Raw genomic sequence first — 18,078 nt, 5'->3', positions numbered from 1 at the left:
TCAGATTGCACCTAGCAACACTTAGTGTTGCCTAGGCCAGAAATATATATAGCAGCCCTCGTACAAACCGCATATAAGGAAGTGCAAAGTTCTAGGGAAGTCGGTATTCAATACTTACCAATTTAATTGCAATATGTCGGCAATCATATTTGCTTCAAAATGAAGCCGACTAATTGAACAGTTCAGGTATTTGGCGTTTAAAGCTACCTGCCTTGACTGCAATCTAAGCTGTCGGTCCAACTCGACAACACTTTTTCACACATAATCGAATATGTTCTTAATTATGTACCCAATTTTGGTGGTTCACCGAGGTTCGTTCAAAAGAAAAACTTTTGGATCGGCATAACCACATGGACATTAGTGGAATTTATTAACATGATCCAGGTGGTAGAATTTCAGGCCCATTTATCGATACATAATCAGCAACAGCTCATTCTAATAAAGTGAAACCAGATGATGATATTGACAATCTAACTTTAGTTTATATCCACAATAAGACACCCTGGGAAATATGTTCTGTATTTCCAAACATTGAGTGCCAAAGTGTACTGATCATAAATGTCAAACAAATGTGTTTATTCTGACAGTTCTCTATGTGCCAGTATTTCGATTGCATGCAAGCCCACCAACCGTCAGTTATGAGTTATGTCACTAGGTCTCAACTGAGTTGACAGACGAATTTTGAACGCGAACGAACGTGTTGAGACATTATTGATTGATCGATAAAATAAGCAATGATTAGAAAGCATAAAATCAAAAACCAATACAAGTGTTGTTGTCAACTTGATATCCATCATAATTTAATCCTAATTAATTGTTAATGAAATAGTGTTAAAAAGAAATTAATATAAACTAATTAATTTAATTAAATGCAACAAGTAACTTTATCGTTGATGAGTGACTAATTAGTTTTTATATTGGCCGTAATTAACCAATTTATGAACTTGAAAGCGCATAGCTACTGAAAACCCATCTACAATTAGTGTTTGACAAGAGCGGAGACAGCAAAGTTTGTGCGCATGCGCGTTGAAGTATGTTTGCCCACATTAACCTTGACTTTTATTTTAGCTCCCAAATTAATGAACTTTCAAACCGGAGTTTTTATGGCATGTTTATTCGATTTTGGATGAGTTTGTGCAGTTCACACTATTTTGAAGTTTGTTTCATCAAATTAAATCAAAGTGCTACTAATGTAACTAAATCACCATCAGACTTTAAAGCATTTCAAATCTTTTTTTAATTCTCCTCTTATCTCAAATTTACATACATCTACAAATGGTTTCAATTTGAGGCCATTGTTCTCGTTTGTTTTTTCATCGTTTTTATTTTGTTTGAAGAGAAATTCTTTTTAGAAAGTTCGTTTATATTAAGTGTCTTATAATTTATGGTTTCCATTTCGTTTTGTGTGTGTCTTATACTGACGTGTTATATAATAATGAAAATAGCTATAAATATATTTGTATGTATATTGGTAATTGGAGACTGGGAAGATCCGCATCTATACAAAAGTTAGAATAATTAATTTTCGAATATTTCCAGCGTCGCTTTTATGATCACGAATTTGGAGCACAGATAAAAATGTATACAATAAAGCTGGACTTTATATAATACCAAGACATGGAAACTAATTTATGTTAATCATTTGCCATTTTATTATACTTTAAGTGAAGTTGATATTAAAGAATTTAAGACGAAATATATCAATGCATACTGCATACTGCAAACTGCAGGCAAGGCAGTTTTGATCAACTCGAAAAGCTCGTTTGATCTTTTCTAAATCTGTGATCTGTGACCAGAAAGCTTTCGCATTCATTCAAGCTCTTATATTTTACCGGCGGTCAAAGCTCTGAAAGCTCTGTTCAATTGTAAAATACACGACATTAACCAACTCCGCGATAATAGCGTTTTTAGACAGCCAAATAAATTGATCAATTAAATTTGTATTTGTGCAAAGTTCTGCACCGATATCTTCACTAGAACTTACTTTATAAATGGTAATGTAAACGATTCAGATCGTCTTCAAAGTTCTGGTATATAGGAAGTAGGCGTGGTTATGAAGCGATTTGGCCTATTTTCACAACATATCATTGCGATGTAAGGAAACTAATACAAACCAAGTTTCATTGAAATCGGTACAGTAGTTCCTGAGATATGGTTTTTGACCCACAAGTGGGCGACGCTACGCCCATTTTCCATTTTGTAAAAAAATCTGAGTGCAGCTTTCATCTGCCATTTCTTATGTGAAATTTAGTGCTTCTGACGTTTCTCGTTAGTGAGTTAACCCACTTTTAGTAATTTTCAACCTATGGGAGGGTGGCGTGGTTATTATCCGATTTCCTTAATTTTTGGACTGTGTTAGGAAGTGGCTAAAAAAAACGACTGCAGAAAGTTTGGTTTATATAACTTTATCGGTTTGCGAGTTGTGTACAAAAAACCTATTTGAGGGCGGGGCCACGCCCACCTCCCCAAAAAAATTACATCCAAATATGCCCCTTCATAGTGCGATCCTTCATACCAAATTTTATTTCCATAGCTTTATTTATGGCTTAGTTATGGCACTTTATGTGTTTTCGGTTTTCGCCATTTTGTGGGCGTGGCAGTGGTCCGATTTTGCTCATTTTCGAAACCTTCCTACGTTGCCAAGAAATAAGTGTGCCAAGTTTCATCAAGATGTCTTAATTTTTACTCAAGTTACTGCTTGCACAGACGGACGGACGGACGGACAGACAGACATTCGGATTTGAACTCCACTTCACCCTGATCGCTTTGGTATATATAACCCTATATCTAACTCGTTTAGTTTTGGGTGTTACAAACAACCATTATGTGAACAAAACTATATTACTCTCTTTAGCAACATTTGTTGCGAGAGTATAATAAATGTAGATTTTATTTTCTTTGGTAAATCGAGCGTTAAGCGTTTTAATCGAACAGAGGCCGGTTAATTTATCAATTAGCTCCTTCCTAAAAACGCTATAAAGCCCGTCGTAGCGATGTTTCTGGAATAAATCTTCAGTACACTTATCGAGAAAACGTTTGTATGCTAAGGTAGAAATTAGTCGAATAATAAATAAGTAGAAAATCAGAGTGTACTCTCCGAATCGCTCAGTGAAATTTTTTTGAAAGATTTATATCTATATATGTATACTTATTAATAGTCTGTGTAATAGATTCCAAGAAAATCTTAGAAAATTCAACCTACCAGATTCCGTTTATCAAATCACTGTTTTAGAGCCGCTGAACCTTTCCAACAAGGCCAAAATAATTTATATCAGTAAACCATACGTTTTGAAGATACTATATGTATGTATATGGATCATAAACGAAATATGACTATGTTGAATTATTATCAATCCAGTTCTTCCACAGCAAATACAGGTTTCACAAAATATTTTGTATTTATTTTTAAAATACTGGAATGTCTTGAATGGCCTTATAGTTCGAAAGCAAGTCCCAAGTGCAGAAATATTTCAGTCACGTCAAATAAATAACAAGTTCGAAAAAAAGAAATATGTAAAAAAATATAAAAAAAATTTTTGTTCACTTTTAGTTATTTCATAAATTAATAAAGCTTACAATTTCCGATATGACTAGTTTGGCTGGGACTTAGCATTTAGTTATAACCCGTTCCGTGTCGCAACACCGGAACTCCGACGCATCATATGGAAATGTACAATACTTGGAAATTTTAATGAAATTCAAAATAAATACAACATCTTATTAACTTCAATAAAAATGCAAAAATACATATGTATGAATATAACTTAAATTGAGCTTTTCTCAAGACCGGTAACTAATTAAGTGTGAAGAAAGTTACGTTGCGTTGCGAGGGTGAACGAATATTTAACGATGCTTATAAATATACACTAATGAAATAAATATGTCTGCAGTTAATTCAATTAGTAATAATTTATATTTTTTTTTTGGTATATATTTATTTTAATTTAATAATAGGCTCATCATGTGTTGCAGAGATTTAATAACTTCAATAAGAGCTCTACTATTGTTAATGAGCCTGAGGCTCTTAAGGTTCATATATCCAGCATCTTCGAGATCTATCACCCATCTTAACTTGTAGATCTATTGAGATTAGAGTTTTTCTCTCGATTGTCTTGAATGTTTTCCAAAACATGTACTAGTTCTTAGTTGGTGTTACTCTTAACTCCATGCTGATATTATAACCGAGTACGATGCTGGTGCTGAAGTGATAAGTTCGTCGCCGATTGCCTCATATTAAAGATCTTTATTTGCTGATAAAAAAAAAAAAAACAAAAAAAAATTATTAAAATTTTTGGATGGATGAAAGCAACTCCACTGGATTCAATATTTCCTTTTCAATTAGTCACTTTTTGAAGATTCTTTTTGCGCTTTCTATTTTGCATTAATTTTATTAGACTAGACTATTATACCAGCTGGTAGTTTGAATTGTCAACCGAAACAGTCAATTTAAGCATTATCTGTGAGCTTTGGCCTGCAGAACAATACCCTCCAAACTGCTTTGTCTTTTGCGGTCTCTCTCCAATTTTCCAGACGGAGCTTCTTCAGATCTTCGTTTAATTCGTCCTTCCATATTGATCTAGGCCTTTCTCTTGCTCTGCCGATTAATGCTTTCGCGTTCAATATCTTCTTTTGGGCTCTTGAATCATCCATTCTTGTAATATGACCTAGCCATCTTATTCGTTGCGTTTTGAGAAATCGCACCACGTTTTCGCCTTGAATTAGCTGGTCAAGTTCGCTATTCCATTTTATTCTCCATTCATCAGGTCCGATTCTGACTGCCCCGAACATTTTTCGGAGAATTTTTTTTTTTCAAAGGTCATCAGTTTTGTTTTGTCTTTTTCGCTTATTGCACATGTTTCAGCTCCATAGCACAAGACTGGTCGTACTACGGTTTTATACAGAGATAGTTTGCATTGTCCGTTGATTAGTTTGGACTTAATGAGTTTTATAAGATGCGAACGATCTATTTGCTTATTGTATCCTGTCGTCGATTGTAACGCTCAAACAAAGAATATATTTATTTAAAAAGCAAACCGTTTTAACGGAAAAATATGCGAAATTGAGCTGAGTATAGCAAAAACGAACAGACCTTCACACACGTACGTGTCAAATAACGGGTTAAAATTTTAATTTTATCAACACATTAGCCGAAGCGATGCTATCAACAGAGTTTGGCGCGTGTAAATAGTAAATTTAATATTAAAGCGTGTTTAAAAGCTAATAATAATATCTGTTTTCAATTATATGTATCTGTAATACATAAATATATGTATGTATATATGTAAATATTTACTGTTAAAATTAATTCACATATCATGCTGCAACGCTGCTGCCTTTTCCAGCACTACGCATGAATGATCATATCGAAGAGGTTAAAATCGATTAAAATAGGGCTGCTGAGCAGTCTTATTGGCGTCACACCATGCCGCTTACATTTAACAGCTGGCCAAACAGGTGAGCTATTTGCCTAGACGCACATCACAATGCCGTCACTTTGGCGTATTTTATTTGTTTGTCCGGTCTTCAACTCAAATTAATCCGGTTATTAAACTTTTGCACTTAATTAATTAAAGCGAGCGGTGAGATACAGCAGCAACGCTGTTGGCTAGTATAAGCTTGGTTAGTCTAAGCTACTAAACTGTTAACATTGTTAGTTGTTGTTGTATGTTAGTTCACGAATTTTGTTTTTCTATTTGCATGTTAACTTTTTTCTTATGTTCGTTTTTATTGTTATTTTTACAAATATATTTTGGATTTAGGGTAAATAATTATTTGACATAATTAATGTGGTAAAAATATCCGCCAACGCTTTGTTTTAACGCCAGCAAATCAGAACGAATTGTAAATTATATAAGATCAGTATAAAGAAAAAATAAATAAATATTCTCTGGTCCAATCGTCTTTAATCAGTTTTAAATTTTTACCACTCCGATAGCCTGTCTGCCGTTATAAAAGCAACCGTTGCGAGCGTATTAAATTTTAGTTGCTTCCGAATTTGCATACGCGCTGGTCGAACAGTGAAGTTCGTGAACGAGTGTTTGTTGAAACATAAGCAAACACCGCTTTAAGAGCCGTTCTAAATCGAGTTAATTTCGCCAAATATTCAGCTGACATCATGAGATGCCCAAATGTGAGTTGTGTTTAGTGTGGATACACGTTTTGAGCTGGAAGTATAAAAATTAGAGAGAGAAAAAAACTGGAAAAACTGAAACAGAAAAAAAAAAAAAAAACAGTAATTAACGCACATAAGCGAAATCTGAGCGACAGTGAAACATGTTTGATAAATACTCGTATTCGTGTTTGCGCAAAAAACAAGGAAGTGTCTGCACTCGTTCACCTACAAATCTAGCAACGCAAGTCCAACAAAAATAAACAAGTTACCCGAAATGAACAAAAACCGTAACAAGCAAGCCACAAAAAAATACTCGTAGAAGAGAAAATCCCGAAAGGGCTGCTATGGTTGAAAAGCACAATATTTAATTTCCTTTTCATCGACGCATGTGAAATCTTTGCCTTGGCCCCAGCACTCGTGCACTCGACAGTCAGGTTTCTTTGTAAACTTTGTTTGTCATTTCAACGCTGCCACACTCCATAAATCACAGTTGGCAGTCGAAAATGTTACAAAAACAGCAAGTTGCCTTCTGTACTGCACAATCACACAAACACACACCGACAAATGTACATTGTAACAGCTTAGATGTAAACAAGTCGTGTAGACCTATGTTTTTGATTGTGTGTGTGCCCAGGCAAAACTTCAGTTGCATGCGTCCAGTATGCTCGTAATTAAAACGTTGCCATAACTTACTTAGCAGTCGGACAGGAGTAGGTAGGCCCAGCAGGAAAGTGCAAGCGAGAAATTAAGTGATGAAAGATTGACATTATTTTAGGGAGCAATGAACTATTTGTTTTGTATCAAATATAATTATAACAAGTAAGGAAGGGCTAAGTTCGGGTGTAACCGAACATTTTATACTCTCGCAATTTATTGATGTAATTTTATAAAGACAACACAATTCGACCCATATATTCGGCATAAAGTTCAATAGAATAACGAAAATCATCATAAATAGTATATGGGGACTGAGGTGATTCCTAAACCGATTTCACTCGTTTTCACCACCAAGATACAACGTATCGAAGACTATACGCTCACTTAATTTAATATTACTTATAATTAGGTATATGGGATCTGGGGGAAGTTATGACCCAATTTTTACCATTTCAGGTACAGAGAGAAACTGTTATAAGAAAAAAATTCAGAGAGAATGAATTACATTAAAATATCTGAGGGATTTACCTATATTTTCGGTGAAAAATTAACCTTAGGCACTGAGTTCTTCATGTTTGATATCAGGGGCCTTGAAAAGTCATGGTTCGATTTTGACAATTTTTCCACAAGTGATGTCACAGCTCAAATACAGTATTTGTGTAAAGTTTTATTCCGCTAGCTTCATTGGTTCCTTATGAATACATTATAAAGTGAACGAATCAGATGGAATTCAAAATTGGGTTATATGGGAAGTAGACGTAGTTGTGAACCGATTTCGCCCATATTCCACCCGTGTCATCAGGGTGTCAAGAAAGTGTTATGTACCGAATTTCATTGAAATCGGTCGAATAGTTCTTGAGATATGGTTTCTGACCCATAAGTGGGCGACGCCACGCCCATTTTCCATTTTGTAAAAAAATCTCAGTGCAGCTTTCTTCTGCCTTTTCTTATGTAAAATTTGGTGTTTCTGACGTTTTTCGTTAGGGAGTTAACCCACTTTTAGTAATTTTCAACCTAACCTTTGTATGGGAGGTGGGCGTGGTTATTATCCGATTTCTTTCATTTTTGGACTGTATAAGGAAATGGCTAAAAGAAACGACTGCAGAAAGTTTGGCTTATATAGCTTTATTGGTTTGCGAGTTATATACAGAAAACCTATTTGGGGGCGGGGTCATGCCCACTTTTCCAAAAAAATTACATCCAAATGTGCCCCTCCCTAATGGGATCCTATGTTCCAAATTTCATTTTCATAACTTTATTAATGGCTTAGTTATGACACTGTATAGGTTTTCGGTTTCCTCCATTTTGTGGGCGTGGCAGTGGACCGATTTTGCCCATTTTCGAAAGCAACCTCCTCAGGGTGCCAAGGAACATGTGTTCCAAGTTTCATTAAGATATCTTAATTTTTACTCAAGTTATCGCTTGCACGGACAGACGGACAGACGGACGGACAGACATCCGGATTTCAAATCTACTCGTCATCCTGGTCATTTATGTATATATAACCCCATATCTAACTCTTATATTTCTTGGTGACACAAACAACCGTTATGTGAACAAAACTATGATACTCTGTGCAACAGGTTGCGAGAGTATAAAAAGATTTATTCTAACCTAAAAATCGGCTTTCGCAAACGATTGAGAAAAATTAATATTTTATGGAGAAATTTGCTTAAAAATGCCATTCAAATTTCAAAAATTTATTTTTTATAAAATTTTGGTTCTTCGGGTAAGGCATCATTTTGGAAATATTAATTAATATTAATCGAATCCTTTAGAAATGCCATAAAGTATTTTAAAACATTTCCAATTACCTTCCCTAAATAAAAGCATTGAGCGGAACGTCTTTACCTAGTGTCATGATTTCCATGGTTTTCCGGTGGACACCCAATGATACGCCTTTGGTGGTCACTGGCGGACGGAACGGATGCACTAGGTGGATGGCATCCTATTTATATATGTTAGTGCTACCGAGCACTAACTTTTGGTGCATCCAACATCACCGGGAGCGCGATAATCACCAAAAACCGATTTTTTCACTTTGACGCGCAAGAGAGGATCGGGTACGTCCGGGTGGCGGGTCAAACGCTTTGGGCCACCTAGTACATTCTCCATTATATTGGCTACCATTTGCGCCATTGGTAGCCAACATAGCGTCACCAGGAGTGCGACAATCCCGTTTTCTGTGGAATTTCATAACATACAACATTATTATGTTAAAAGGAAATGGAAAAGAATTTCTATAATGGTTTTATTCTCTTGCTGACGAATGAATCCAGAAAAGAGAATGAAATATTCTTCAAATTTAGAAATTCACGATTATTATATGAAATGCTTCAGAAATTTGCGATCTTATTTATTAATTATTTTTATCCCAAAAACATTTAAATTATTTATTAAAGTTAAGCAAAATTATCCCGCCAAGGCACTTTGTATTATGGAATATTTTTTTGGCATTAGCCATCATATTTCCTACTGGGTTAGCTATGATTATTTGCGTTCCAGCATATTGATGCGGACCTCTTCCAGCCACTCTGTTAACCATTATCTACGCACTATGTGCTCATGTAATGTAATGTTCTCTTGTTTGTTTTGTTGCAGATAGTAGGCCCATCAACTGCCATTGCTGTTGCTGTTGTTTTTGGTTGTTTTGCATTGTTTCTTGCACCATGTTGTCTGGCCGCCGCTGCGATAGATACTGAAGGGCTGCCACAAGAACTATTGGTGCCATTCAATGATTTATTACCACCACTGCCCGATGCTGAGCTCCAAACAACAACTACAACCACTACAACTGCAGCACCACCGGTCACAGTGGCACCAGTACACAAACCGGCAACAACAACAATTGCACCAAACAGAGTGACAACGGCGAAACTAACGAAATCAGCCACAGCACAGAAACTAAAAAAGACACAATATCAATTGGACCAGCAGTTGCAGAAGCAACAACCAGCAGTGCCGATATTAGATTTGAATCCTGAGGTGCCACCCGCTTTGCCGGAAGGAGAAGCGCCCGTGGCAACGGAGGCACCCGAAGCAGCACCGGTAACACCGAAAGCAGTAGTGGTGCCCACAACCCGCGCAACCCCGCGGCCAACACCAGCAGCCACGCAAGCGCCCATTAAGGTGGCGGTCAAGGTGCCGGAGCCCAAACAAGCCGCTTCAACACAACACTTTCAACAAGTGCAAGCGGCACAAACAGCGACACGTCAAGAATTGCAGCAACACCTGCAGCCACAAGAGCAACAGCAATACAAGCAACAACAACAGCAGAAGCAACAGTTCGCCAAACCAACGTTGCGCCAGCCACAGCCACAAGCACAACACCGGTTCCAGCCACAAGTGGCTGCTGCCATAACTAGAGTGGCACCACCGTCAACGCTACGCAACGCGCCAGCAGAAACGCAAGTCAACGTAGAACAGCTTAGGCAATATCTCGAATACATTTACCATCCAACGACACGCCGTCCATCGCGCGGTCCACTGCCCACGCTGACGCCATTCCCGCGGCATTTGAAGTGAATGAAGTGGCGGCTTCCGGTGAATGTGCGGGCCGCGCACTTGTAGTTGTGCTACCTTTACCCGCCACATGTTGAAGAAGAAGACTTAATTTATTCTCGCAATCCCCCTATAGCGACTCTCAACTCATTTATATCAGTGATTAACTAGTTTTACGAAAATTAATATGAATAAAATAACGAAAACATACCGAAGAGAATTTGTCAATTTTAATACCGTCTTAGTTGAAAGCTCGAAAATGACCAAAATAAGTATGTAAATTTGCATAAATTAGCGAAAAATTTATGCCGATTTTATAATACGAGTTTTTTTTATGAATTTATTACTCTTTACCATATTGATATAAACATTTGAATATTTGTGTTTGGAGAATGTAAATAACCATAAACCGTTAAGTGATTGTTGTGGTTTTTATACGTTCGTCTTCGAAACAATATTAATCACTCTTAATCGCATTAATTTTTGATTCACAACTTAGCAGTATTTCCCATATGTTTGAAAGGCGACCACGATGATGGACGACCCCTTCCATATACTTTGGAGTTTTGGAATTTAAAAAAAAAATCTGGTTTCAGAAAGTAGTTTGCCGGTTAAATTGATTAATTAAATATTTCATTAGTTTGAAATGGCGCAATAACTTATTTCCGAGCGTTTTCAGTAGCAAAAGTGGTTGAGATAGACTTTCAAATATTATAACGACCTCCTCAGGCAGCTTATATTCTATGCAGGTTTAGCTCAATCTGTTTTTCCTGTAAAACTTAATATAACTGTTATTTTAACCAATCGAATTCGTTATCATTAATCAGATTGAGTAAGATGGCAAGACGAGTTAAAGTGCCGATGTCAGTTCTGGAAAAGAAGTGCTTCCAATACCTGGTAACACATATGAAAAATTATTATTTATCGGTTAATGCAAATGAGGAGCTCCCTTCTTCCATTCCATTTAATTTGATGCTAAAAGTTGTCTGATCTACCGAACACATATACATCTGGATCTCTGTAGTTCCTTTCAGTATTTTATAAATATACACTTCTGTTCACACAATTAAGCCACTGCGTTTCAAAATTACGTTTTTGAAAAAAAAGTTACCGAAGAAGCTTTGCATTTTTATAATGGTATTAAAAATAGATCCGTTATAAGTGTCTAAATTACAATTTCAGAAAAATTAGTAATGTGAATTTCGAAAAAAATTAAATTGTTTCGCAATTGGTCTAATCTATTGTGCTCACATAATTAGGCCACTGTAACGAAAGCGTCTGAATCACGAATCACGATCTGAGCGAAAAAAAAAACATTGAAAATTTAATAATTTTAAATAATTTTAATAATTTAAAAGCATTTTGCAAACTCTGTATTTGACAATGGGCAAAAATAAGAGCTTTGCTCCCTGTAATGGAAAAATCATGTGGGAAAATCAAAAACATTGTGAAAGTAAGGGAATATTTTACTCTTTTAGAGGTCTGGACCCTACCTCTTTTACCATATTTTCGGAAACATAAAATTTTTGAAAATGTGCTTCATAAAACACCGGAAAAGACAATACCTTGCGACGATAGGTAATCATCAATCATTTTATGACTTCAGGTGAAATTAGAGCTCAAATGGAGCACAGATATGGTGTAAGTGTGTTAACAGACATTATCTGCAATAAAATTCGTAGAAATTTCCTAAATGGGTGAATTGCTCGACCCAGACCAATCATATTGAAGAAGAACATCGAGCGAAGGATATCGTTTGCAATGGTGTACCAGTAAAAGTACTCCAAATTATGAGATCTAGTGGCATAGAGTGATGAATTCATGTTTAATGACTTCGGGAAGGATTGTAGATATAGAATATCAGGCGAGAAGAATAACAAGAACTAAACCTACGATACACAAACAAAGTCTGTAAAAAATGGTGGATTATCAGTCATGGTATGGGGTACCCTTATACGGGGTATGTCCACTTGTACAAATTGAGAGTAAAACAAGTAAGGAAGGGCAAAGTTCGGATGTAACCGAACATTTTATACTCTCGCAATTTATTTATTTAACTTTATTTATATTATATAATACGCAATTTGACCCACATATTTGTCATATATATTGTATAAAGTCCATTGAAAGTTGGAAACCATAATATTAGGTTAGAAGCACAGAAGTCCTCATGTTCGATATATAGGGCCTTGAAAACCTATGGTCCGATTTCGGCGATTTTTAGAATGGGGCTGCTACACTATAAACATAGTATTTGTGCAAAGTTCTGCACCGATATCTTCACTAGTACTTACTTTATATATTGTAAAGTAAACGATTCAGATCGTCTTCAAAGTTCTGGGGGGTTACTCTGTAAGGCGTTGCGCAAGTGAAAATGCTCGTTAATGAAAAAAAGCAACTCTGTAAGGCGACAAGCGAATTCGAAATTGCGTTTTGCGCATTTATTTTTACCCCTTCGCAATGGCAGCACTCTGTATTGCGTAAACGACTGTCAAATCTGTGCGTTTAACGAGTTTTTGATTCGATATCAAAATAGCAAACGCAACGGACAAAAAATGTAAGTATATAAAGCATATTTGTAGTTTTAATTTAAAAAAATAATTTTTTAACAGGGAAAATTCTAAAAATAAACAAACAAACCCAACACAATTCGAAATTTTAATAAATTACATGAAAACACATTCGGAACTTTCCAAAGGACAGCTGAAAACTGTGGACGCGAAAAATGCTGCAAATAATTTATGGAAAGAGTTGGTATGTGACCTTAATGCTGCAGGGCCACCATCACGCGATGTCTTAAAATGGAAAAAGGTAAAAAAGATTAATTATAAATGATTTTTGAAGCACATACTAATTAATTATTTAAAGGTTTGGTCGGATTATAAAACCCATTTGAAAGCAAAAATGCGGCGGAACAAACTAAGCATCTCTGGAACTGGTGGTGGTCCTTCAAGTCATTGCTCCTTAACACCATTGGAGGAGCAGGTTAGTGAGCTTCTGGCAATGGAAATATCCGTCAGTGGAATAAGTGGCACTTTAGAATTTGGTGCAGCACAGTTAACGCAACCAAGTGAGTCAGACATCACAACCGACGAATTCCGACAGAATGAACCAACGCCAGTGGATGAAATGCCACATTGTTCACGTCGAAGAGTCGCTCCGCAAAAGAAAGATAGCCTTTTAAATAAGCAGGTGGATAACCAAATCTCATATCACAAAGGTTCATTAAAAGTGTTGTCTGAAATTAATGAAAACCTAAAGGTGATTTCAAAATGTATGAGAAAAAAACAAAAAATGAGTAAAAGGAAATATAAATTGGCTGTTGAAAAATTCGAACACAAAAAAAGGATTGATTTGGACAAAACAAAACTAAAATTTGCAACATTAGAACTAAAAAAGCAAATGCTAGACATTAAACGGTCCGACCAATAAAAATATGGTATTTTAGTTATTGACATTGAAATCTGTTACTTATTTTTTAATACTTACTGATAATTATTTATTTATTATATTAATAGTTTAAATGAATTGTTTTGATTTAAAAACTTTTTTTTACTTTTTATTACATATATAATACTTACATATATAGATATGTATACACATGTGCAAGATATATCAATGATATATATATTAATTAATAATTAATGGAAATGTAAAAAATTAAAAAGTTTACTTCATTAAATAGTGTTATATGTTTATAAAGTAATCATACTGTTTTTTATTTGATCCCTTAAACGTTTAGCAATATTGGTTTCATTTGTATTTCCTATGGTTTCAGTATAACTAGCATCGACTTCTTCAACTTCTATTGCTATATTGGCAGGTGATTCCACATTAAAAATAGTGCAAATATTATGAAGAGCACAACATACGTTCAAAATTTGCACCACTTTTTCTGGGGCATAATGTAGTTCTCTAGCAGCTAAAAGGCATCTAAACCGCGCTTTTAATACTCCAAATACTCGTTCGATAAGGGATCTGGCTTTTGAAAATTTGTAGTTGTAGTAACTTTCAGCAGAGTTTTCAGCAGCATTTCTGTATGGAGTTAAAAGCCATGGCTCAAGCGGATATCCAGAGTCGCCTATAAGAAAAAAATTAAGTTATCAAAATAATTGATGCATATTATAGCTAACGAGTAAAATTAAAGAATGTGTATATGCTCACCAAGAATGCGAATTCCTATTTCTCCATTCACATAGTTGGTTTGTAAATATTGGCGCTCGCTTGACAAATTCCACACATGTGAATCATGACACGCCCCAGCAAACCGACCGTTTACGGCTTTTATCATCATCTTATGATCACATATCTAGGTTTTGGAAACAGTATTTATAAAAAACAAATATAAATTAAAACAACAATTGTCTTACCACCATAGCGTTTATACTATGCTTTAATTTCCTATTGAAATATAAATGCTCATTAACTGCCGGACGTATCATTTGGATGTGAGTACCATCCACCACTCCAATTACTCCTGGAATTCCAGACACTGAGTAAAAAGCTCGTTTCGCTTCTCCTCTGAAGACATTGCAAAAGTTATGTGTTTTGGACACAGCACTTTCTCAATTGCTTTACAAACTTCAAACACACAACGCGAAACAGTTTGTTGAGCTAGTCCTGTATGGTGATCTTGTCCAATTTGCTGTTGATAGCCTCCCTGCGCCAAAAATTTTAAAGTTGCCGCTAATTTCACAATTTCGGGTATTCCTGTGGACCTGCATGGAATTTTTAGCTCACTACTTATGCTATGCAACACATATTTGAATGAATCCTTGCTTAAGCGAAAGTTTTGCACAAAACTATTTACGAGTAGAAGCACAAACAATTTTAAATAATTGCATTACACTTTATCATTCAAACTTACCTTTTTTCACTAAGACTCATCACATTAGAATTGTCTCTAATAATTTTCCGCTCAACTCGTTCATTTTTTGAGTTTTCCTCCCATAACACAACGGAATCCATATTCACAGCTTTTTTATTGATTTAAAATTACTTTTATTTATAAAACAATTCAAATTTAAATATGTTTGACTGTCAATTTTCTACACTTCTTCACTTTTCTGTTATTTATTTTGTTTTCATTCTCCTTCGTTTCGGTCAATAATGTCAACTATACTGGAGATATGTCAACTCGAAAACAGTGCAACACTGTTTACAATGCAAAAGTGTTACAGAGTACCGATTGCCCTTCGCAACGCAATTCACTTTCGCAACGCATTGCTATTCGTAACGCCTTACAGAGTAACCCCCCTGGTATATAGGAAGTAAGCGCGGTTGTGAAGCGATTTAACCTATTTTCACAACATATCATTAGGATGTAAGGAAACTATTACAAATCAAGTTTCATTAAAAACGGTCGAGTAGTTTCTGAGATATGGTTTTTGACCCACGCCCATTTTCCATTTCGTTAGGGAGTTAACCCACTTTTAGTAATTTTCAACCTAACCTTTGTATGGGAGGTGGGCGTGGTTATTATCCGATTTCTTTCATTTTTGGACTGTATTAAAAAGTGGTTAAAAAAACGACTGCAGAAAGTTTGGTTTATATAACTCAATTGGTTTTCTAAGATATGTACAAGTAACCGATTTGGGGGCGGGGCCACGCCCACCTCCCCAAAAAAATTACATCCAAATATGCCCCTTCATAGTGCGATCCTTCATACCAAATTTTATTTCCTTAGCTTTATTTATGGCTTACTTATTACACATTATGTGTTTTCGGTTTTCGCCATTTTATGGGCGTGGCAGTGGTCCGATTTTGCTCATTTTCCAAAGCAACCTTCCTATTGTGCCAAGAAATAAGTGTACCAAGTTTCATCAAGATATCTTAATTTTTACTCAAGTTACAGCTTGCACAGACGGACGGACGGACAGACAGCCATTCGGATTTGAACTCCGCTCTTCATCCTGATCACTTTGGTATATATATCTAACTCGTTTAGTTTTGGGTGTTACAAACAACCGTTATGTGAACAAAACTATAATACTCTCTTTGGTAACTTTTGTTGTGAGAGTATAATGACTGTCGTATACACAAATGCATTACAACAGAACATTTGAATGGGAATTATGACAATGATTTACCGTTAGCTTTGATCTTTCAGCAGAATCACGACCTGAAACACTGCTCTAGTGTCGTTAAGGACTGACTTGAGGTGAACCATATCCAATGGGTCGAGCGATCTGCTGATAGTCCGAACTCAATCCCTATTGGAATCATTAAGAGAACAGTTTCGACGAGAAACCCGTTGAAAAAAGCTCCATTGTGGTATGTTATAAGAAACAATAGAGCAAAATTACTTCGGATCAATATAACACCTGGTACATATAAATAACAAACGCAGCAGGGATGTAATATTGCAAATTGGGGCCCCACCAAAATGCTTGAGTAAATTAAGTAAGTTTTTTAAACAAAACATCGTTTTCTTTTATCTCACAAATTTGATTTGCAGGTGCCTTAATTATGTAAGCACGAAAAAACACATACCAATGAATATGAATAAAGGTTTTTGGTTTAAAATTAAAAGTGAGCCTTAAAAAACTTTAAATACATTAAATTTAAGGATATTATTTTATTCTTGTAAAACCATTTATTTTGATTTCTCATTAAATTTCGATTTATATGAATTTGTACATCATACAGTTCCTGTGGCTTAATTAAGTGAGCACAATTGTATGTATCATATGAAATTTCATTGAATTTTTTAATAAAAAGCCTTTTATTTCCTATTATAACACAATTTACCCGAAATATAACAAAACTATGAGATTTCACTTTGTTAAACCTTTCATAACCTTTTTGTAAACTGAATCACCTATGTTGCAATGCGGCAAAGAGAAAATCATATAAAATCACAATAATATCGCGAACAAAAGATAAATCAATTTTATTACCGTTAAATGAAAAAAAAAATCATTCATTTTGCAAAGAGCTTTGATAATAAATATAATTTATATGCTTTAAAACAATTACGTGTCACACCTTTGACCGCCAACATTCATACATTTGTGTTGGCTACAACTGAAATTTAATATTCAATTAATACGGCAGCAATGCGCAGAAAATTGATATATCCTTCCTTCCGCATATGACTGTTGTGTCAGCAGCTGTCAGTTATTGCAGCGCACGTCATTGCCATAGTTGCCATAATATCCATTGCATTTTTTGTATTTGCATACAATTCTACCTACATATGTACATATCTTTAGTCTCCCTGCGCGACAGGTTGGTCGCGGTGATATGAAAGCGTGCGACATAAAAGGAAGTCAGTCCTTCGTAGGTTGTGAACAAGAGTGTTCTGACACGCAATTTTAATTTAAGGAGAAGCTCGGAGAGAGATCTGGTAATGCGCATGAAAAAATTGTTGTTTTCATTATAAGCCAATCACTATTATATTTATATTTAGTGCTCCGGCACCGGCTTCATACCATCCTTAGTTTACACTGGGATTACATATGAAAAGTATATACAAATGAATTCTATGATAATGATTGCTATTGTTCTTATACTTCAGATATTCGAATGAGTCCCAGAATCGGTCAAATATTTGTCAGAAATGTTCTGCTTTAGATTTTTTTTTTTAATTTTCACTTTTTGTTTTGCCGATATATATATTTTCAAAAGAGTTACAAAGTACTTTCAAATATCTTCGGTATATTTTTCGCACACTTGCCTACCCTAATAATTTATTTTTATCGCGAATTGCTTACTTTCAATTTGGACCATAACTTTTTTCCAAAAATATGACGTTGCAACGAAGAAAAGCTTGCTAAAGAAGAACGAAAATAAAATGCAAGGGAGAA

The 18,078-nt window shown here is 35.3% G+C and overlaps 3 protein-coding genes across 3 annotated transcripts; 2 read left to right on the top strand and 1 right to left on the bottom strand.

Moving 5' to 3' along the window:
• The first annotated feature begins 5,921 nt into the window (after nucleotides 1–5,921).
• LOC105219295 (uncharacterized) lies at nucleotides 5,922–10,686 on the top strand. The gene is made up of 2 exons (XM_011195336.3): nucleotides 5,922–6,130; nucleotides 9,371–10,686. The coding sequence occupies exons 1-2, from the start codon at nucleotides 6,116–6,118 to the stop codon at nucleotides 10,292–10,294; spliced, it is 939 nt and encodes a 312-aa protein (XP_011193638.3). The 5' UTR covers nucleotides 5,922–6,115; the 3' UTR covers nucleotides 10,295–10,686.
• A 1,593-nt stretch (nucleotides 10,687–12,279) lies between these two features.
• On the top strand, nucleotides 12,280–13,875 carry LOC128922924 (uncharacterized). Its single transcript, XM_054235302.1, has 3 exons — nucleotides 12,280–12,827; nucleotides 12,883–13,081; nucleotides 13,139–13,875. The coding sequence occupies exons 1-3, from the start codon at nucleotides 12,655–12,657 to the stop codon at nucleotides 13,700–13,702; spliced, it is 936 nt and encodes a 311-aa protein (XP_054091277.1). The 5' UTR covers nucleotides 12,280–12,654; the 3' UTR covers nucleotides 13,703–13,875.
• LOC128922925 (uncharacterized) lies at nucleotides 13,856–14,765 on the bottom strand. Its single transcript, XM_054235303.1, has 2 exons — nucleotides 14,435–14,765; nucleotides 13,856–14,351 (listed from the first exon to the last, which is right to left on the bottom strand). Exons 1-2 carry the CDS (start codon nucleotides 14,562–14,564, stop codon nucleotides 13,966–13,968), a joined length of 516 nt encoding a protein of 171 aa, XP_054091278.1. The 5' UTR covers nucleotides 14,565–14,765; the 3' UTR covers nucleotides 13,856–13,965.
• Between the last annotated feature and the right edge of the window lie 3,313 nt (nucleotides 14,766–18,078).

Source organism: Zeugodacus cucurbitae, chromosome 2 (genome assembly GCF_028554725.1).
Source record: "Zeugodacus cucurbitae isolate PBARC_wt_2022May chromosome 2, idZeuCucr1.2, whole genome shotgun sequence".
Taxonomy (NCBI): Eukaryota; Metazoa; Arthropoda; class Insecta; order Diptera; family Tephritidae; genus Zeugodacus; species Zeugodacus cucurbitae.
The sequence above is the reverse complement of the archived record's forward strand: the minus strand, read 5'-3'. Positions and strand labels throughout refer to the sequence as shown.